The sequence below is a fragment of the Chanos chanos genome, chromosome 3 (genome assembly GCF_902362185.1).
Source record: "Chanos chanos chromosome 3, fChaCha1.1, whole genome shotgun sequence".
Classification (NCBI taxonomy): Eukaryota; Metazoa; Chordata; class Actinopteri; order Gonorynchiformes; family Chanidae; genus Chanos; species Chanos chanos.
In genome coordinates this window covers 21,097,273-21,119,401 of record NC_044497.1, presented here as the reverse complement: position 1 = coordinate 21,119,401, position 22,129 = coordinate 21,097,273, and the positions used below count along the sequence as shown (strand labels likewise).

The window sequence follows — 22,129 nt, the reverse complement described above, 5'->3', positions numbered from 1 at the left end:
CTTTGCAGTACATGTGCATCTGCACACCTCAACTCATAAACAAATTTAATTCTCCCCAAAAAAGCTTGACCCTCATTCCCCCCTCAGCATTTCTAAAGTTAGCATATCTCTGACAACACACCTTTACCCCTGCACACATCTCAGCTGTTTTCTCAGGATATCACTCTATCACCTGTTATATCAGATTTACTATAGCCAGTGTGTCAAACAAAGCAAAATCTCAGGTGACGTGTTTCTTTGTTTGTAGTGAATAAACACAGAGCAATACTATTACAACGTCCCATGTAATTAACAGATCAAAATATTATTTTCATATAATTCTAAAAACAACAGAAGGTAACTGAATTTAAATTTTTTTGTTCACTACTTATGGAGGTCTTAAGTTAATCATTAGTAGTTTAACATTTCTTTTTTTTCCTCGCATTGGCATGGAGTGAATACAAAAACAGAGGCGTCTTACTCCATCTTATGGGCTGAACAATGATGCGCTCTTTACCAGATTGTATATAAGAGTGCTCAAGTAAGGCACTCATATGTGGTAACACAACATGTTACACTTAACAAGTATATATTTGCTGTGTTTGCAATATTGATTGTCGTATCGGTACACCTATTAAAAGACAATTCAACAAGCAGAAGAGACATGCAGGGTATCTCTCTATTCAGTCATAAAATCGTACGTCGGCAAAATAGTTGTACCACTCCAACACAACTGGCGGCAGTATGGAGTTGTCCTTTGCTTAGATGCGTTCTCTAAAAAGCAGCAGAGAGATCCTCTGGGCTAATATCGCCATGCCTCCATTGACTCCCATTTTACAATTTATCTTTAGTAGTTCAGTACTCTGGATACTAGAGAGCGATAGAGAACTCAAATTGTGGACGCTATAAAATCCAATGATTTCAAGGCTAAGAGAAGCCTGTCAGTGAGACACAATGTGACATTTAAACATTACTGGTAACAGCTTGCATTACAGCTTAACTTACATGAGTATCAATAAATATGACGTCATGGGAAAAGAAATAAAATGTAATCAAAATATTTCTACATGCTTAAATCTCAACATATTTGTTCTTGTCACGTTATCGAACGAATAGAACTTAAGTATTCACAGATCTGTAAACATTTGCTTACTCCAAACACCTCCGATCACCGTGCGCCTTGGTTTTAAGCAATTGGTAGATACGTGAATATCATGTGACTTTGTATGATTCCACGTGACACGGAAAAATAACTGGCGGTCTTCCCCATGTTTGTCGTATGCTTTTGAGGACATAGGTAAAAGTGTGTGATAGTGTGACCGTGTCCAGATAAATCGACGATGACAGAGGTCTGAGCAACGCTGACTCTTCCTCGATCATGATGATGCCTGTTTGTTGACGGCCACGCTGCCTTTTAGAAGACAGACTCTGCTGTTGTGCGTCTGAAAATATTTGAGACTGTCAGATGAATTGTCATGCATTTGACCTCGTCAAAGACACAGCACTGAACACTCATTTTACAACACCCGACCCTTTGGCACGTGAACTACTTTGCCTTTCCTATGTCTTTACTGTCCCGATATCATGCCGCAAGTGACAAATGCCAAAAGGTACGACATAACGCACTATTCCTCCTTTACACTAAACTACTGTTGAGTTGATTGAATTACTTATTAACGTCGACGTTACATTCATCTAAATGTTACATTAATCTAAATTGCTTTTGAACGACTTGTCAAGAGCTCAGGCAAGAGACTGTTAAATTTGGTGCAACAATTATGTTAAGTAAGTCCACGAATGATTTATTATTTAAACGTAAGCTCTGGTGACTTCTGAGTGGTTACCATCTTAGGGCTTCTCTTATACAAGGACAGTCGTAGACATATCGAATTAAGCTTCATTTATTGTCCACCTGTCCAACAGAATATTATCAAGTATGGTGCAGGTTTTGTACTCATGACTTTATCTGATAGGATTCCTGCAGTGTTCCTTTAAATTTGACGATAAAATGTATAGTTCTGCTTCGTTAACATTACTTTTTCAACATTTCACAGTCAATATATTATATTTAAGTTTCCGAAGATTTCACGGGATTGAATGCTTTTTCCACCTTCCTACTGTAGATCAAAACTGGATCTGAGGTTTCTGCGAAGGTTCTGTCATATTTTAAAGATCCTTTTTCCCCGCCTGTGCAGTCGAAGCGCGCTTATGTTTTTGACTCTGCTTGGAATCACTCTTTTAGGTATTTACAACATAATGTGATGAGATGCATTCAGACTCTGTTAAACAGCCTATATGTGCTAGTTTTTCAGGTTAAGTAGATGTACGTGTGTGCTCCGGTGTATAGTGTATGTTGGTAATGTAAAAGGACTCCATGGCCTTTCTCATACATGAACTCTTAATACATATTGATACTCTAAATACAGACGCTGATTAATTAAATCAATGTTCATGACCAAATAAGTGAAATTCAAGTTTTCTTTTGTTTTGCGGCATTTTGTAATTTTCGGTGATGGTTTTGGACAGTCCAGCTGGTTATTTATCAAGTGGGCCTCATTCCAAGCCAGTTTTACCAGGTCCTGGCAGATAAGAACCATGACAGGTTTAAAAGACTGGTTACATTTGCAGTTCTACTCATCCTGATCAATGCAATGGTGAGTTTTCACGTTTATTTTTTCTTTAAATTCTCCACAATTTCTGTGTGTTCTGTTGGCTGAGGAGTCTGAACTGATGTGATCTCTTTGTCCTTCAGTTAAAAAGCCTGGACCAGTATGTCTGTGGTCTGTTATATGTGAACTGGAGAAAGTCCCTCACAGAGGAGCTTCACAGAGCCTATTTCCATGGCCGGGTCTACTACACACTCAACGTTCTCAGACAAGACATCGACAACCCGTAACCTTTTACTCTATGATATTCAGTGTCAATGGAATTACAAAAAGTGCATGTTTTATAAGAACTGATCAAATAAATAAATTGCTTATCGGATGTGCCTACAGTAAACGTGAACATAGAGTGACAAGACCATACCCGCCATTCATGATAGAAACATACCCAGATCCCTGTGTCTCTGTGAGAAGTTCACTGATGTCATTGTTTTTAGACATGTTATATCTTGCCTGCATTTGTTTTGTCTTTTTGTTTGATGTTGCCTGTACTCTTTGTTTGGGTCCTGTTAGAGACCAGAGAATTGGCCAGGATGTGGAGCGGCTGTGTAAAGAGATGAGCAGTATAGCCAGCAAGCTTGTCATTTCTCCCTTTACAGTGGCCTACTACACTTACCAGTGCTTCAGTAGGTAAGCACCCTGTCATATGGAGAAAATCTCTGTCCTGTGGCTTTTCAGGTGACACGCTTTATTTTAACCTGGAAAATCAGAGAGGCACTTGCATTTCAATGGGCCCACAGGGTTTTCCTTAAAAGGAAGCAATAACGATTCAATAGCTATTTCCTCTGGTCATTGTCAGTGAAAAGCTGTTGTCCTGGTCTGAAAAACTCTATCTGAGACTGTAGTCCAAATGTCATGTGTCCCTGTAAAACTCTTTAGTTTTTATTGTTTTACAGCACAGGTTGGATAGGAGTTGGCAGTATATTTGCATATTTCTTGATTGGAACGGTCATCAACAAGATGCTCATCGGACCTATTGTGCCAACTCTGATGGAGCAGGAGAAACTGGAAGGAGACTTCAGGTACTGAAATGTCTCGATGTGAACCTGGAGAAGAGGGGCGTTTGGCATAGAGGTCTTCTGAGGTGACATGTTTAGAGGGTCACTAGACCCTCACTTAACTCTGAGATACTGAGGAACTGCTGGGCGTGGCCTCAGGAGACCAGGGTCTCAGGTAATAATGTGGGAGGGAGGATGCCTGGGCCCATGACTCTCCCAAGTTGTTTGGAGGTGTTGGGAGAGGATACAGGGACTGACTTCCTCTGAGATGGTTCTCTGAGGACCTCAGATATTGAAGCTTTGGAAGTCCTCACATAAAGCCGGTAGGGCTTTATGTGTATTGAACTTTGTTCATGGTTAAAGTCAAAATTCAGTGCTCGCTTTGGCAGATGTTGAAGAGTAATATGGAGGGAAATTTCATAAATGTTACATTCTCCTCAATTATAGATACACTGCATTAACACTGAATCAAAGCAGATGGAGTTTCTCTCCCTTGCTGTTTGTGACAGGGACCTAATATTTAACATAAAGATTTTTGAGGAGAATGACCAGCTTTGGCATGCTGTGCTAGTGTTCAGATCAGTCTGTCAACACTAAATGACTGTATACACACACACATTGACAGTGACACTGTGGTTTTAATGTGTCCCAGGTTTAAGCATATGCAAGTTCGAGTCAACGCAGAATCTGCTGCTTTCTACAGGTTGGTCTGCTATGTGTGTGTGTGTGTGTGTGTATGTGTGTGTGTGTGTGTGTGTATCTGTGTCTGTGTGTGTGCGTGTGTGTGTGTTTTTAAATTTTTTCTGTATGGAAGTACTGTGTAACTGTGTCAATGCTCTGCTCGTGATCTCAGGGCAGGGATGGTGGAGCACATGAGAACCGACCAAAGGCTTCAGACTCTTCTGAAAAAACAGAGAAGCCTGATAAACAAAGAATTATGGCTGTACAGTAAGGATCCTTCCACTGTTTCTATTTATATAGCTTACTGATCGCAATATACTTGCTGCACGATGGCCGACTCCACAGGGTTAACAACAGGAGGTGATTGCTGTAACTAATATAGAGTATACTTACCTGCTGAATGCTGTTTCCTTTATTTTGACAGTTACCTCTATGCATGTGTAGACAGGAATTTTTTTTTTTTTTTTAATGATTTACACACAGTTAAGATCAGGCCAGGAGCTACATTTTCATCCTAAAGTCTTTTCTTGCCTGTTGATTAAGCCTCTTTTTTATCGGGCAAAGTCGGGGTGAACACCTTTGACTATTTAGGAAGCATCCTCAGCTATATCGTCATTGCCATCCCAATATTTGCGGGAGTTTACAATGAACTGACTCCTGGAGAGCTCAGCGCACTCATCAGTAAGGTGAGTACAGCTGTCATGACTCAGCTCACTCTGACAGCCCGGTCAACATTTACCGAATCATATACAATACACACTGTGACCTGTCACACAGCTGTGTCAGTGTTAACATTTACAGCATCATATACAACACACACTGTGACCTGTCACACAGCTGCGTTAGTGTTAAAATGAACAGTATCAACGCTTTACTGTACGAGAAGCCTTCTTTTAATGGACCAAAAATCAAAGGCTGTGATATCATGCAGTTGCCTACATTTACAGCTCCTCTTTATGGCTAATTTTTGTTTTCCTAGAATGCCTTTGTCTGCATCTACCTGATAAACTGTTTCACTCAGCTAATTGACCTGTCCACCACAGTCTCAGATATAGCTGGATACACACACAGGTAATGAAGCAGTTATGAATTGCCAAACACTTTGACTAAACTTATTGTTCAGCAATAACAGTTAATCAGCTAATACATCTGCCAAGGATGATATTAGATATGTGGCCACTTTGCCCTTTAAGTAATTCGTATCTGGACTATAAAAAGTAGTTTCAAGTAAGTTTTTGCCAGGACTTCACAACAGCAGAAATGGTGTTGAAAAGAAAAACAGAAACGAAAAGCGTTGTTACATGCATGAGAACAAAATGAAAACACAAAAAAGATGATCTGTCATGACCAAAACATTCAGTTCAAATTTGGTTAATCAGTTAACACTCTGTTCTTTTGTTTCGTTCTGTGTAACATCACCAGCTGGAAGGTTAAATTACTCATTTCTAGCATGGATGCTCTAGTGGAGAAGAATTCACAGATTATCAGTTTATTGTATTGCACTGTATTTCTTTGTATTTCGACTACTACTGTTGAAGCAGAATTTGATTAATAACTGAGAATTGTTCGCTTAAATGATCATTTTGGAGTATTGTGCAGCTTTTAGCACTAACATTGCCAACTATGGCCAAACATACAGTGTAGGCTTAATGCAGGGAGTCACAGATAGGGTCTGTGTTGGTAAGGTATACAACACGCTTAACAGGTCTGTTTACCCTTCTTACAATCCATAAAAACCCGCCCTTAGAAAAGAAGAGCTCAATGTGTCATATACATCATGACACAAACGTTAATGCTGAATTGACCAGTCTAGGATATTTATCCTTGGGCTCACAGGATTGGAGAACTGAGGGAAGTGATGGATGACATCAGCAGGAAGGAGAACGACAGTGACCCTCCTCCAGGAGATGAACCTCAGGGGTAAGAATCAGATTGCCAAGGGAAAAATTCTAATCTGGTTATTTTACACATAAAATGATTCTTATTGAATGTTTCTCAATGTGTTATTACTGTAGAACAACTAACCCTCACTGAAACTGGCAAACTTCTTTTGTTTGTTTGTATTACTCTGATACCGCTGTATTGGCTGTTTCTGTCTGTTTGGGAGAACTGTTTTTACCTCTCTGGGTATAGTAGCATGGAGAACAGTAATGCATTGCATCTCATCCTCATCAGAAATAACCAGGAGGTCTGCAGTGGTCTGTCAGACACAGCGTTTGTCCTGGACCGACTGTCGTTCAGGTCGCCCTACTCTGAGGAGCTCCTGGTGAAGGACTTGAGTCTGAGGATTAGCCAGGGAGTACACCTGCTGGTTGTGGGGAACACAGGCACTGGGAAGACGTCCCTGCTCAGAGTCCTCAGCCGACTGTGGGAGTCCTCTAACGGTGAGAACATTCAGAGTGCTCTTTACAAATGGACTAATGATAACCAGCCACTGAGTAAAAGTGAGGACATTTTTTTGATCGTATAGTAAAAAAAGGAAAAAAATGTGTGTTTTTAGAATTAGCCTTACCCTCTGTGGTTTCACAGGCTCAGTTAAAATGAGTACGTGTTTTGGACCCAGAGGAATCCTCTTCCTGCCTCAGAAGGCCTACCTCACCGACGGGACCCTGAGAGAACAGGTGACCTGGACCCACACTGACACCGCCTGTACCTGGAATTCAGGCTGAAATGAGCTGTTCACATGGCACCAGTCATGAGTTCTGAATCAGATAGTCAAACTGTAGTGAGATTATCGCACAAACCATGAGAACAGAGAGAGGAGCAGTATCCTACTGAACTTCACACAGACAATAGAATATCAAGCACTAGTGTGTTCTGTTTTACCTGTAGGTAACACCTTATCAATAGTGTCCAGCTGACTGCCTTGTCATAATTTGTTTGTTTGTTCCACAGGTGATCTATCCACTGAAGGACATATATCCAGTCTTGGGTATGAATTCATTTCTGTAAGCAAAGGAAACTGTCTTAAAATGGAAAGCTGCATATGTATTGTCATTTTTTTCTGATGTTTTCAACTGAGAACTTAATTTATGCTTTACTTTGGCATTTTATCACATAGCAGTCATTACTTTGAGGTTTGCATAAAGGGAGAGAGAGTATACATTCATTACACTGAGGTTTGTATAAAGGGAGAGAGAGAATATATTCATTATTCTGAGGTTTGTGTAAAGGGAGAGAGAGAATATATTCATTATTGTGAAGTTTGTATAAAGGGAGAGAGAGAATACATTCATTACTCTGAGGTTTGTGTAAAGAGAGAGAGAGTATGTATTCATTATTCTGAGGTTTGTATAAAGGGAGAGGGAGTATGTATTCATTATTGTGAAGTTTGTATAAAGCGAGAGAGAGAATATATTCATTATTCTGAGGTTTGTATAAAGGGAGAGAGAGTATGTATTCATTATTGTGAAGTTTGTATAAAGCGAGAGAGAGAATATATTCATTATTCTGAGGTTTGTATAAAGGGAGAGAGAGTATGTATTCATTATTGTGAAGTTTGTATAAAGGGAGAGAGTGTATGTATTCATTATTCTGAGGTTTGTATAAAGGGAGAGAGTGTATGTATTCATTATTGTGAAGTTTGTATAAAGGGAGAGAGTGTATGTATTCATTATTCTGAGGTTTGTATAAAGGGAGAGAGAGTATGTATTCATTATTCTGAGGTTTGTGTAAAGGGAGAAAGAGAATATATTCATTACACTGAGGTTTGTATAAAGGGAGAGAGAGTATGTATTCATTACTTAACTTTACAGCAGTAATATTAAGTGAGAGAATTGTGAAATAAGGAGTAACAGTAACAAACTGATGTTTGTTTGGTGTACACAGACTTAATTTATATTAAATGGAGTGGTTAATATTATCGCTGCTACTGGGACTACTGCTATTATTGCTAATAGTGATGATGTCTTTGTAATCTGTAAATTACCTTTCACAGACGAAAGATATAGATATACCCTGTATCACAACAGTTTACCTTAGGATAGAGTCTAGGGTTAGACACAGATGACCTTATGGTACTCATATATCTTTTAGTTTACTTCAAACGGTGTATTCACCAATGAGCAAATCTAATGTGTATTCACCAGTAAACAAATCAAATGTGTATTCACCGATGAGCAAATCAAATGTGTATTCACCGATGAGCAAATGAAATATCTATTCTCCAATAAACAAATCAAATATCTATTCACCAGTAAACAAATCAAATGCAAACTCACTTGTAATCTCTGATTTTGCATAGTAAAGTCATACATTGACAGATTTGATTAATTCAGAGCTCAGACTTTGATTCATTCAAAAGTTTATTTGACAGGTTGAGCTGCTAGGTTAGATGCTTTTGTCCTCGCTCCTGTTATTGCAATGTTAGGTTTGTGTTTGTTACAGCTGGTACCATTTTTATGACAGAGTTTGTCTTGATGATATCGGTTTTTGAAGTTGAAAAATACTGAATTCTTAGAAACATTTTAATTTCTCTGAGAAGAACCATAACCCTCGACAGGTCCATGCTGGTAATAGTTATCTTTTAGTAACATTACTTCATTTAAATGTTATTTATATTGTAGAACTAAAGATATGTAAAAGTTAATCAGGCAAGTTCATGATGCTGAGGGGAATCGAAGCAGTTTTTCTAAGATTTACAAACCCTCCTCTGCTTAGTTTGAATGACAAGATTATTTAAAGATATCAGAACGAAGTGACCCAGCACTGACACATGAAACCTGATGTCGGTGGGTTTAGACCATTTGCCTCACTGTGAGGTACGTGTTCTACACTTCAGTTTCAGCTCACAGTTTTCATAAGATCGAAAGTCATAACATTTAGTTGCTACCCTCTTCTCCCACCTGCCAAACAGAACTCAGTTTGACTTAATACTCATATCCCCAACCAGTATGACATTTGAGTGAGTTTTAAAGTTAACAGCACTGACTTATTTGTCACTAATAGTTCCCGTTAAATGTTTGACTTTGGAGACCAGTTCAACACACTTTGTCAGATTTCACTACTGAAATATCACTGGACTGAAATGTCCCTTCACCCCAGGGTGCCCCTAACAGTAAATACAGTCACGACTACCAAAAAAACACAGTTGAGTCCTCATGTGTGTGAAATTAATGTCGTATAATAACACATTACTACAGACAGCCGAAGTTAATGAAATATCTTCCGATTATTTTTTTCTCCGTAGACCATGACCCTCAGTCACTGACTAGTGTTAAGGGTGCTGATTTGCCAGAAAAGGATATGTGTGAGGGTGATTCAGCTGATGTGTGCTTCGTACCTCTCCATGAGCAGAATGGTAGGTCTGTTAGAGGAGTAGACAAACGCACTGATCTGCCTCACTGGCTGCTCCATAAATGTCACCCATGGTTTCCCTGACTCCCAGATTAAACATAGCTAAATATCTGTTTTCCCCTCATTTAACGCTTATATCAGTAGACTTCAAACTTGCTGGCAAGCAGTTGGCAAAGATTGGGTAGTGGTTGGGTACTGGGTAGTGGTAGACCTTTAAATGGAATTAGTTTTACAAAATTTATGTTTGGCTGTAACAGTGTATGTAAAAGCTGATAGTTCAGTGCCTAGTAGCAAGTTATAAAATCATAGTCTCTTCACCACCTCCTAATCTCTACAGTATCCCACTCAGACGCACTGACATCTGCATCCACAATGTCAGTCCAAAGAAACTGGCAACATCAGCCTAAACAGATTTCTGGGTTGTTTTCCCTGTCTCAGTACCACTATCTTCAACACCACCCTTGTGTTCTCTGGGTTTTCTGAGTCTGCAGGCCAGTAAATCAGATCATTGGCTAATAGTTGCCTGTCAGTCTCACACAGTCATTTGACTGAGTAACTATTCAATCATGGTTTCACACACAATCTTGAGAGTTCACAATCAGATGACACAAGGGGACACTGACAACTAAGAAAAATAAATGGGCTCTTTGAAACTCATGAGGGCCAGCCCTCCCAAAGGTGCAGAGAATATTTATAGGAATTTTTGTATGACTGTCGTATTTTGGCCTATTGGTGTTTCAACTCATCAGGAGTTCCCCCAGTTCTGCTGGTAGCCAATCAGTGCCTGGTGAGTTAGTACACAGGGACAGATGTAATTTTTATCGGTTGGATTTGTGATGGGTTCAAAATTAAATCCATCCATGCAGTAGCTGGCTTTGGGTTTAGGTGTGTGCTTGTAAAGTATTCTCCCATCAGTGTAAATGAAGATGTTCTGGAGACATGACAGTTTGATGGGCTGTTTGAAACTTGACCCTAGAACTGATGAAAGTTTGCACAGATGGAGACCTTGAATTTGTCTGTTCAGTGTAAAGTGCATTGTGTGTGAATGGGAGATGCACTTTATTGAACCTTTTGTCTGGATGTAACTGCTTAAAAAGTAGAACCTGTAGCTTAGAAACTTTATTCAGACATGGATGTGCAGACATGAATGTGGGAGATGGTTAGACACTTTATTCAGACATGGATGTGGGAGATGGTTAGACACTTTATTCAGACATGGATGTGCAGACATGAATGTGGGAGATGGTTAGACACTTTATTCAGACATGGATGTGCAGACATGAATGTGGGAGATGGTTAGACACTTTATTCAGACATGGATGTGCAGACATGAATGTGGGAGATGGTTAGACACTTTATTCAGATGGTTCATAGATGTGTGAGATGGTAGGAGACCTGACATATGTTCTATTCACAGGACCAACAGACGATGAGAGAATTTTGCGATACCTGGAGCTGGCTGGAGTAGTAAGGAACCAGTTTTAGCCTTTGTGTTGAGTTATGTGTGTGTATGTCTCACATCATTGTAGCTTGTACAGCATGGATGTATTGTCATTGCTGCTGTGATAATTTAAAAATGAGACTGTTTACAGATAGGCTTTCACATACAGAGCTCATAAACCACAGATCTGAACAAGAGAGACAGCCGTGCATGTAACTGGCCATCCGACTGTTTGACCGTACACTTTATACAAAATATGTGTAATTAACCACTGTAATTAAATACAGTAATTATCTAAGCAGCAAAATGCAGCCACAGAGTGATATTGTGTTTAAGTGCAGTGCTAGTTCATGAAGAGGTTACATGACACTTTGCTCATTTCGCTGTTTACTCCTGTAATCACACCACAATGCTGTGTTTCAGTCAGGTCTACTGAAGAGGACGGGAGGACTGGACGAAAGGGTGGAGTGGAACTGGTGAGGAATGAGGATGTAGTTACTCCACTAAACACAAGTCAACAGTCATTATTTCACTAAACACGTGTCAACAGTCGTTATTTCACTAAACACAAGTCAAGAGTCGTTATTTCACTAAACACAAGTCAGGAGTCGTTATTTCACTAAACACGTGTCAAGAGTCGTTATTTCACAAAACACAAGTCAACAGTCGTTATTTCACTAAACACGTGTCAACAGTCGTTATTTCACTAAACACAAGTCAACAGTCGTTATTTCACTAAACACGTGTCAACAGTCGTTATTTCACTAAACACTTGTCAAGAGTCGTTATTTCACTAAACACAAGTCAAGAGTCGTTATTTCACTAAACACGTGTCAACAGTCGTTATTTCACTAAACATGTGTCAAGAGTCGTTATTTCACTAAACACGTGTCAACAGTCGTTATTTCACTAAACACGTGTCAACAGTCGTTATTTCACTAAACACAAGTCAACAGTCGTTATTTCACTAAACACGTGTCAACAGTCGTTATTTCACTAAACACGTGTCAACAGTCGTTATTTCACTAAACACGTGTCAAGAGTCGTTATTTCACTAAACACAAGTCAACAGTCGTTATTTCACTAAACACGTGTCAACAGTCGTTATTTCACTAAACACAAGTCAACAGTCATTATTTCACTAAACACAAGTCAGGAGTCGTTATTTCACTAAACACGTGTCAAGAGTCGTTATTTCACTAAACACAAGTCAACAGTCGTTATTTCACTAAACACAAGTCAACAGTCGTTATTTCACTAAACACGTGTCAAGAGTCGTTATTTCACTAAACACGAGTCAACAGTCGTTATTTCACTAAACACAAGTCAACAGTCGTTATTTCACTAAACACGTGTCAAGAGTCGTTATTTCACTAAACACAAGTCAACAGTCGTTATTTCACTAAACACATGTCAACAGTCATTATTTCACTAAACACGTGTCAAGAGTCGTTATTTCACTAAACACAAGTCAACAGTCGTTATTTCACTAAACACAAGTCAACAGTCGTTATTTCACTAAACACGAGTCAACAGTCGTTATTTCACTAAACACAAGTCAACAGTCGTTATTTCACTAAACACGTGTCAAGAGTCGTTATTTCACTAAACACAAGTCAACAGTCGTTATTTCACTAAACACATGTCAACAGTCATTATTTCACTAAACACGTGTCAACAGTCGTTATTTCACTAAACACAAGTCAACAGTCGTTATTTCACTAAACACGTTTCAAGAGTCGTTATTTCACTAAACCCGTGTCAACAGTCGTTATTTCACTAAACACGTGTCAACAGTCGTTATTTCACTAAACACAAGTCAAGAGTCGTTATTTCACTAAACACAAGTCAACAGTCGTTATTTCACTAAACACGTGTCAAGAGTCGTTATTTCACTAAACACAAGTCAACAGTCGTTATTTCACTAAACACGTGTCAACAGTCGTTATTTCACTAAACACAAGTCAACAGTCGTTATTTCACTAAACACAAGTCAGGAGTCGTTATTTCACTAAACACAAGTCAACAGTCGTTATTTCACTAAACACAAGTCAGGAGTCGTTATTTCACTAAACACAAGTCAGGAGTCGTTATTTCACTAAACACAAGTCAACAGTCGTTATTTCACTAAACACAAGTCAACAGTCGTTATTTCACTAAACACAAGTCAGGAGTCGTTATTTCACTAAACACTTGTCAACAGTCGTTATTTCACTAAACACGTGTCAAGAGTCGTTATTTCACTAAACACAAGTCAACAGTCGTTATTTCACTAAACACATGTCAACAGTCATTATTTCACTAAACACGTGTCAACAGTCGTTATTTCACTAAACACAAGTCAACAGTCGTTATTTCACTAAACACGTGTCAAGAGTCGTTATTTCACTAAACACGTGTCAACAGTCGTTATTTCACTAAACACAAGTCAACAGTCGTTATTTCACTAAACACAAGTCAGGAGTCGTTATTTCACTAAACACGTGTCAACAGTCGTTATTTCACTAAACACATCTCAAGTCATTATTTCACTAAACACAAGTCAACAGTCGTTATTCCATGCAGCACAAGCCAACAGTCAGTATTTCACTAAACACAAGTAAACAGACATTATTTCACTACACAGGTCAAGTCATCATTTCACTAAACACAAGTCAGCAGTTGCTATTTCACTGAACACAAGTCAACAGTCATTATTTCACTAAGTACAAGTCAACAGTCATTACTTCACTAAACACAACTCAAGTCAGTATTTCACTAAACACAAGTCAGCAGTTGCTATTTCACTGAACACAAGTCAACAGTCATTATTTCACTAAACACAAGTCAACAGTCATGACACAGTGATGCCCAGTGATATATACGTAACCCTTCATTGCAGTTTTAACATAAGAGAACCTAACGTCTATGTGTATACTCACATATTACCCATATCTGCTCCTGTTAACTGTGTGTGTGGTTGTAACACCATGACTCCATTGGCAGGTATGACGTGTTGTCTCCAGGGGAGACTCAGAGACTGTGCTTCGCAAGGTTGTTTTATTTGCAGCCCAAATACGCAGGTCAGTCACAGCTACAATTTAATGTTTAAAATATAATAAGTGGTCCTGTGCCGGAAAAAGGTGGCTTGCCTCCTCCGAGTTGGGACTGAGTTACTGCCTCAAGTGGAGGAGTTCAAGTATCCCGGGGTTTTGTTCACGAGTGAGGGTAAAATGGAGCGGGAGATAAACAGGGCGATCAGGGCGGCGGCAGTCATCATGCAGTCGTTGTACCAGACTGTCATGGTGAAGAGAGACTTGAGCCATAAGGCAAACCTCTCAATTTACCAGTTGATCTTTGTTCTAACCCTCACCTATGGTCACCAGCTTTGGGTAATGACTGAAAAATGAGTTTCCTCCGCAGGGTGGCTGGGCGCACCCTTAGGGATAGGGTGAGGAGCTCAGAGTAGAGCTGCTGCTCCTCCACATTGAAAGGAACCAGTTGAGGTGGTTTGGGCACCTAGTCAGGATGCCTCCTGAGCGCCTCCCTGTGGAGGTGGTCTGGGCACGACCAACTGGGAGGAGACCCCGGGGCAGACCCAGGACACGTTGAGAGAATGATATATCTCAGCTGACCTGGGAATGCCTTGGGATCCCCCAGAAGGAGCTAGTGGATGTAGCCGAGGAAAGGGATGTTTGGGCTATCCTCCTCAACCTGCTGCCACTGCAACCCGGTCCCGGATAAGCGGCAGATGACGATGATGATAATATAAAAAAAGTAAAAAATACATCGTCCACACATGGTCATGTGGTTGACAGTTTGAACTGAAAAGTCATTTGTGCCCATATAGATGCTGGCAGATTCTAATAGACCACCAGTTTATCTCTACAAACCCCCAGTTATTTCAGGACACTCGCCACTAAGAATATTTTTTACTGGAACATTTTCACAATGAATATGACTATTTTATGATGGTGTCCAAATTGAAAGGTTTGTAGTAAATGTGAGTTTTCTTTATAATGTGTTTGATTCAGTGTGATGAAGAAAACTGTGTATAAATATGATATGAGCTGTGTGTGGTGTATGTGTGTGGGTGCATGTGGTGTGCGGCATGTATGCGTGGTGTGTCTGGTGTGTGTGTGTGTCAGTGCTGGACGAGGCGACCAGTGCACTGACGGAGGAGGCGGAGGAGCAGCTGTATCAGACCTGTAAACAGCTGGGAATGACCCTGATCAGCCTGGGTCACCGCAGCACTCTGGAAAAGGTACTGCACACAGCATTCAGTATTCACAGAAAAATACAATGGTGTAAAAGACATTATGAAATTAGTCAGATTAGAGGAAGAAATCAGTTTAATATGCCCAAAATTTTAACATACTCAGTGTATTTTGCTGTTGTATGTTGTAATTCTTATTTATCTCCATATATAAAGAATCTTTTGTTTTGCTGCCAGTTTATAATGGCATAGCTGTGAATAGTGTAATAACATTACTCACTGTGTAATGTAGGAATTGTTTGTGTATAATAGCCGTGGCCTAAAGGTTAGAGAACCAGGCTTGTGACCAGAGGGTTGCTAGTTCGATTCTCAGAATCAACATCCACGGCTGTGTGCCCTTGAGCAAGGCACTTAACCCCAATGCTCCCCAGGCGCACTGCCCACTGCTCCTGTGTCTGGTGTGTGTGTTCACTACTGGTGTGTTGGATGGGTTAAATGCAGAGGACAAATTCACTGTTCACAGTGTGTGTGTGCAATCATGGAGATTTAATTTTTTTTTTTTAATAAATGATATTTTAAAAAAATATCTACTTACTGGTTTTTCTGTAGTAAATAGAGAATCCCCTCAGCACATAATGTGATAAGATATCATGTAAGTTCTAATTCAGTCATGATGAGCTCTACACAGTTGTTTATCATGACTGTCAGCATAGGTGATGAGGCTGATGAACTGTGTCTCCTCTCACAGCACCATGACGTAATGCTGCGGCTGTGTGGAGGTGGACGGTGGGAGCTTAGCAAACTTAAAGAAGAATGAGCCGGAAGTGGAGCCTCCAGGCCTCCTCCACAGAGAGAGAGAAGCCTCCAGGCATCCAGGGAGAGGAGATCTTAGTGAAATGTGCCTCTCATCAGTACCATGAACCACTGAACCAGCTTACTGTGGTGACCCCACACACTCATCACAGTGACCAGTTTCATCTGTGCCTTCTGCAATGTTTGTCTTCTTTGTTTGTGTGGCGCTTTATAAATGTGTGTTTACAATGTTTACTTCACCCAAAACACAAACATGTTTGTTAACAACAGTGAACATAATAAATATTTTCGGGGATATAAGAAACATGTTCCTGTGTTTTATCTTTAGTTTACAAGGCAAGCCTGAGTACAAAGACCAATCTGAAGAAAAGCTTGTTAGAGGATAATGGAAAACTCTCATAGGTATCAGCTTAGTAAATATATGTGTGTGGGAGGGCAGTTTGTGTGTGTGTGTTTGTGAGAGATACGAACACTAGAGGGCAGTGTAATGAGCCACCGTGGTTGTGGTTATGGTCAGTATAGTTTACAGCACTGATTTTCAATAATCGCTCTAACGATCAATTTTTCTCATTGTAAAATATCAGTGTGAAAAGGTTTATCTGCTAACCCTGCAATATCGACGTTCTATCAAGTAATAAAAATGCCGATTAAGATGAATCATGATAATTACAATAAAGACAGCAACACAAAACTTGTAGAATTCCTCAGAAAACAGATTTTCCATATAGTGAGATTGTAAACTTACTTATTTGTACATATATAAAAAGATCAACTAATAAATGCCGTTCTTACCACAACTGGGTGAAGTTCCGATATCTATACTTTAGAAAAGCGTCCTGAACCCATTAACACAGAAAACAGCTAATCATTATGGTTTGGACATAATCAGGGGCATGCGACAATCGTTCATTTCCTTTTTATTTATTTACATATAGGCTATTTTACACGGTTCACTGCACAACATTTTCAGTACATTTTACAGGTAACGCACGACTAATGTGTCGATGGTAAAAATCACTGATTTTAAAGGTATGGATTTTACGGCATGGATACTCGTATTTTCTCTATACGTCTGATAATATGTTGTGTTTCCCTCTGGTAGAGCCCTCCGCATTTGAAGTGGAGAAGGAAACTTCTGGTGCTTTGATTTCCTGGTGAGAGGAGTTGCTTACTGGGAATGCTTGTCGGAAGTTTACCAGGCATGCACACAGACACTCATAAGATTTATAGCTGTCCTGCACACGCGTCAAATCTACATCCATGGACACACACATTAATACACAGAATTGAAGCCCGTTGTTTGGTGTACGAATTAAGAAGTAAACACTAAATGAATATAACTTTTACATTGGTACATCAGTTAAATGGGGAATGCCTTAATGTTCAATTTGCAACAGTAATTCAGGTAAAACTGTAGCATCAACAATCATATATCCTCTTGCCAACTCGCTCCACGGCAGGATTAGGACCGTCCGACCACTAGGGTTTCAGAGAGTTTAAATAGCACTTAAGAGGACCTGCCGCTGTCAGTCAAACAGGGACTAGAAAAGCCAGCTCAAAAGGAAGAACTCATGACATTCTTTGAAAAAAAAAAAAACACTGAAATTAACCTGCACTGCTTAATATGAAAATAAAGCCTGAACGTTTGCGTATTTTCCAGTTAGTTGCTTGTGTTTTCTCATCAGTCATTTTTCCACTCGTAAGTGGAAGCCTTTAATTTGCTGTTGTGCGTTGCCATTGATGTATGAAATGTTAACAGTATATTATTAGTAAATAATTATTCACCAGTCGTCCTGACACAGCACTTTTGTACGAAAACTGTATCTACATTTTCATTATCTAACCGTAAATGTAAATACGAACATACGACACCGCGGGGCAAGTATCTAAAAATGTCAAGGACATGCCATAAAAATGACCAAATGACAAGTCATTGTCATCTAGACCCTGCAACACTTATGATTAATCCACAGCTCCGCCCAAATTAATCACTGTATACTGTTTTCCCGCTGCAGGCTCTGTTTTGAATAATGGATAACATGTAATCACGACTGTCAAAGTTAGGTTGGAGGGCAGGTGACTGAGATAAGTAGCCAAATGAACGCAGAGTTTGCAGAGCATCAAATGAGAGGCGCTCGAAACGCACGAGGCAGCGTAATCTTTACCTAATTTATGCTCAGCTGTGCTGTATTTGAAAAGTTTACGTACAGATTACTGAGACACACTAAGACATTTGCACTTGTTGCTATGAGCTCCAAACGTCTGTCGAACTAACAGTGCGACACTGGGGATATCGCAAAGGTAAATGACAAGTCTATTTTGGAAAGGAGGCTGTACCGAGTTAGGAACGTCAGCTATTTGGCATCATCAGAGACCAAGAGGAAAAAAGAAAATAGTGTAGTCAACCCACCGCAGAAGACTGGGGGATTTTACACTATCATTGATGTTCGACAGTTAAACGAAATTAAACTTCATTCTTTTAAATCTCCGGATTTGTCACTGATACTGGAATTACACTTTATGAATGCGGAGATACTTGTTCACACTTGGTCTACATGAAAGAAAGTCTTTTAGACCCGTCGAACTGAAGAGCAGGTGAGAGTAAGCTCTAACAAATGAAAATGTTTATGTTTTGCTCGAGGCGCCTATTTAATGAAGATCTCTTCCGTGATGTGCTTTCCCGTAACTTATTTTCCGTTGTACTGTGATGTACAAACTTATTATTTTATCGGGTAGGGTCTGTTCACCTAATTGGCCTGCTTTGACAGCTCTTTGTAGAGCCCAGGTTTCATACATACATTATAGGGCCATTGCTACTTTTTGGAAAGACAGAAAAAATGGAAAAGGAACATTTTACCTCATTTGAACAGTTCTCTGCGGTACTACCTTGAAAGGCTATTGAACGAAATGAATTGGCATAATCTCCTAAATAGAAAATTATGAAACGGAAAACAAGCTCCGACAACTAGCTCATTGTTCAAGAGAGTGTCCTATCAAACAGCTGATCTCTCTGCGCTTCTACAAATGGCAATGGACGGAGACGGGCCCTGACAGCTGAAGTTATTTTTGGGTCAGGCAGCTCAGGGGACTGAGGTGTCAAAGATAGCAAATGTCACCCCTTTTAAAGGGACATATACCGCTCTTTAATTTTGTTAACCTGGAATTCGTTAGATACAACTTCTTTGGTGATAATAATAATAATAATAATAATAATAATAATAATAATAATAATAATATATTTGCAATCGTTTTCGCTGTCTGGCAACCGTTAGTCACATTTGTAATTGAGGAACATGTTCGGTTGATTTCATTTCAAAGAAATAGACGATTTCTGAATTACTCTTGCATGCAAATATAGGTGATCAGATGTTCAAAGTTCTGGACAAAACTGGCTTCCTTCCAGTCAATTAAAACCATACCTGAAATTTAGTTTTTGAAGTGACTCTTTTTAACTTAAAAATCACTGATAACTGCGAAACACTTTTGCCTCCTGATTTTGGGTTGCAATCTCTACTCATGACCTCAATTTCACAATTTCATCAAATTTCCTGCAAATTAGAGTGCGTTTTTTCCGGTCTCAAGATGAAATAACATTTGTACTCCCGACTTTGTGTAGGGGTGCATTTCAGGGTAATTTATACAACTGATTTGCCATGGAAATTACTATAATAAGAAATTTGCACACCACCATGACAATACTACATTTAGATTTAAGTTAAGTATTTCATGAAAAGTACCTGCATGGACAAGTTTACACAACTGTTGACGTTTGGTATATGCAAATCAATAACATGACTAATAATTGGTTTAGCCCGTGCAAATGAAAATACACATAGCCTGCAGAGGGTTGTGACAACGTTCCAGCCTGTGGAACAGGTGCCTGATTCATTCCTATTGTTGCTCACTGGCTTTTGTGACAATAAAATATGTAGCCATTTTTGTAATGCGTTAAAAAGCTTTGCCGGCGTCCTGTGACCAGTGCACAGCACACAAACCAGTTCTCTTTATTAAAATGACCAGTCCGACAGGGCAGTAACACTCATGACAAGGTTTAAAGTGAGTATTTCACATTACTGAACCAGTGGATATGGACCATTGTGGGATTACTGGATAAATGGATAAATTTATGAGACTGCACTGAACCAGGGAGTGAATATATTTTTCAGAATATCTGATTAGGGCAGAAAAAGTAACAGGTTAGTACATTAATGCTAACAATCACTAAACCTGAGAAAGACAATGAAATAAATGCTATAGTTTAGAATTACGGAGTAAAATCTCCCTTGCACATTTTTGTACCCAGTGATAATTTACCTGTTCTATTAGCTGTGTCATATGATCACTGCTTAGACAGTTCATTCATTACTGTCTAACTGACCCACTAACCCTTGTGTTCAGGGCTCCCAGGTGGCTCACAGGGCTATGCTGATTTTTGACATTTGTGTGACTGATCAGCTATAATAATTCACTGTGGATTGGCTGTTGGATTGATTATTGAATTGGTTGTGTTTTTGCTGTGCATTGGTTGCTCAAATCTGTAAACGTATTCTAAGTGGCAACTTGGTCTTCTGATACACACTCCCACACAAAACTAGCTGATGCACAGGTATAATGCTGATCATAAAATCTGAGTGTGTGTGTATTCCGTTTCCCTCATTCCAGTACCTACAGGAACAATATATGTATCTTTCAACCAGTGATCTCTGCATACAAAACTCACTCTTTTATTTATTAGGATCCATTGTAATCAAAAAGAAAAAACTGTGAGATTGAAACTGTAGAACTTAAATTATTAATTAATACTCTTGATATTTTTGGGCTACCTGTCTGGGGCTGAACCTCCCTTGGACAGGAACAGCCTGCATTTGCTGTCTGTGGCTTTGAATGGCTGGCATTAGGGTTGGGGCAAACACCATATGCACTACGGCTCGGCAGCTTTGATAAGGTTTCCTATGCCATTACATTGTCTGAGAGAAGACAGCACACAGATGGAGTGGGGACAGTGTAGGGTACGGTGGCTGGATTAAAATATATCTGAGGAAACACTCTAGTCTGATGGGCACGGTTTAGATTGAAGAGAAAGCTAACTGGTGGTGCTTGAGAGTTATTCATAGAAGCTGGGTGAAATTGGGGGAAAATAACCATGTTTGGCTTACAAGTTACTTTCAGAATTGACTGAAACCTATCTGTTATATTTTGGGGAAGTTTTTAGCTGTCTCACAACACTGTTAGAGCAACATCAGCCTTTTTGACTCGACTTGGTATTTAATGATAGATTATAAACAGTCCGGTGTACATGTGAATTTCCCACTAAAGTAGGATTGTCCCTCATTCTTGAAAGAGGAGTTCATTTTGTTCACTAAAGTAGGATTGTCCTTCAGTCCTGTAAGAGGAGTTCATTTTGTCCACTAAAGTGGGATTGTCCCTCAGTCCTGTAGGAGGAGATCATTTTGTTTACTGAAGTGGGATTGTCCCTCAGTGCTGTAAGAGGAGTTCTTAGAGCTGTTGAGAGTGGAAGCAGAGCTGAAGTGTTGAAAGGAGCTGCACAGAGCCCTCTCACTGTGGTTAGAGCACTAATACAAAACACACTTTGTTATAGGAGAGGTGAATGTGTATGCAATGCTCTTTAAACACATTATTTTCCGTGATAAATGAAATCAAATTATTTTGATCACATAACATATTGATTAGCTAGATGGTATGCTCAGAAGAGAGAATGTTTGTGAAAAAACGCATTACTCTTGGTCATTAGAAATGGGACCCATGAATCATGACCGTGACATCATCAACAGTGATGCCATTTATTTCACTCTGAAAGCAGTGAACCACACATAGTATTGCCAGATCTCAGTGAGCATTCTATTATCAGAGTCTGAGCATCTGTAACTGCTTCTAACACTTAACAACAGGGGAATCACACAATGCACTGCTTTGAAAATTCAAACTGATTCTATTATGTCTAATTAACAAGAAATCATAAATTAATAACAAGCATCCTGTATAAAGTTTTTTTTGACATGCAGTTGAACTGTGATATTGTGTTTCTTCTTTACAGGACCTTTTG

General features: G+C 39.4%; 1 protein-coding gene across 4 annotated transcripts; it reads left to right on the top strand.

Annotated features, from left to right (window-relative positions):
• The first annotated feature begins 1,292 nt into the window (after window positions 1-1,292).
• Window positions 1,293-16,300, top strand: abcd4 (ATP-binding cassette, sub-family D (ALD), member 4). 4 transcript variants are annotated; one of them, XM_030767513.1, is made up of 20 exons: window positions 1,293-1,589; window positions 2,103-2,221; window positions 2,506-2,633; window positions 2,732-2,871; window positions 3,156-3,272; window positions 3,539-3,664; window positions 4,293-4,343; window positions 4,494-4,588; window positions 4,886-5,007; window positions 5,301-5,392; window positions 6,158-6,241; window positions 6,497-6,705; window positions 6,851-6,942; window positions 7,217-7,253; window positions 9,510-9,620; window positions 11,034-11,083; window positions 11,481-11,533; window positions 14,043-14,119; window positions 15,185-15,300; window positions 16,001-16,300. In XM_030767513.1, the coding sequence occupies exons 1-20, from the start codon at window positions 1,564-1,566 to the stop codon at window positions 16,067-16,069; spliced, it is 1,914 nt and encodes a 637-aa protein (XP_030623373.1). In that variant the 5' UTR covers window positions 1,293-1,563; the 3' UTR covers window positions 16,070-16,300. The 4 variants fall into 4 exon arrangements, with proteins under 4 accessions (XP_030623373.1, XP_030623374.1, XP_030623376.1 ...); XM_030767514.1 differs by lacking the exon at window positions 9,510-9,620; XM_030767516.1 differs by lacking the exons at window positions 9,510-9,620; window positions 14,043-14,119; window positions 15,185-15,300; window positions 16,001-16,300 and having other exon boundaries at window positions 7,217-7,269; window positions 11,481-11,535.
• The last annotated feature ends 5,829 nt before the right edge of the window (window positions 16,301-22,129 follow it).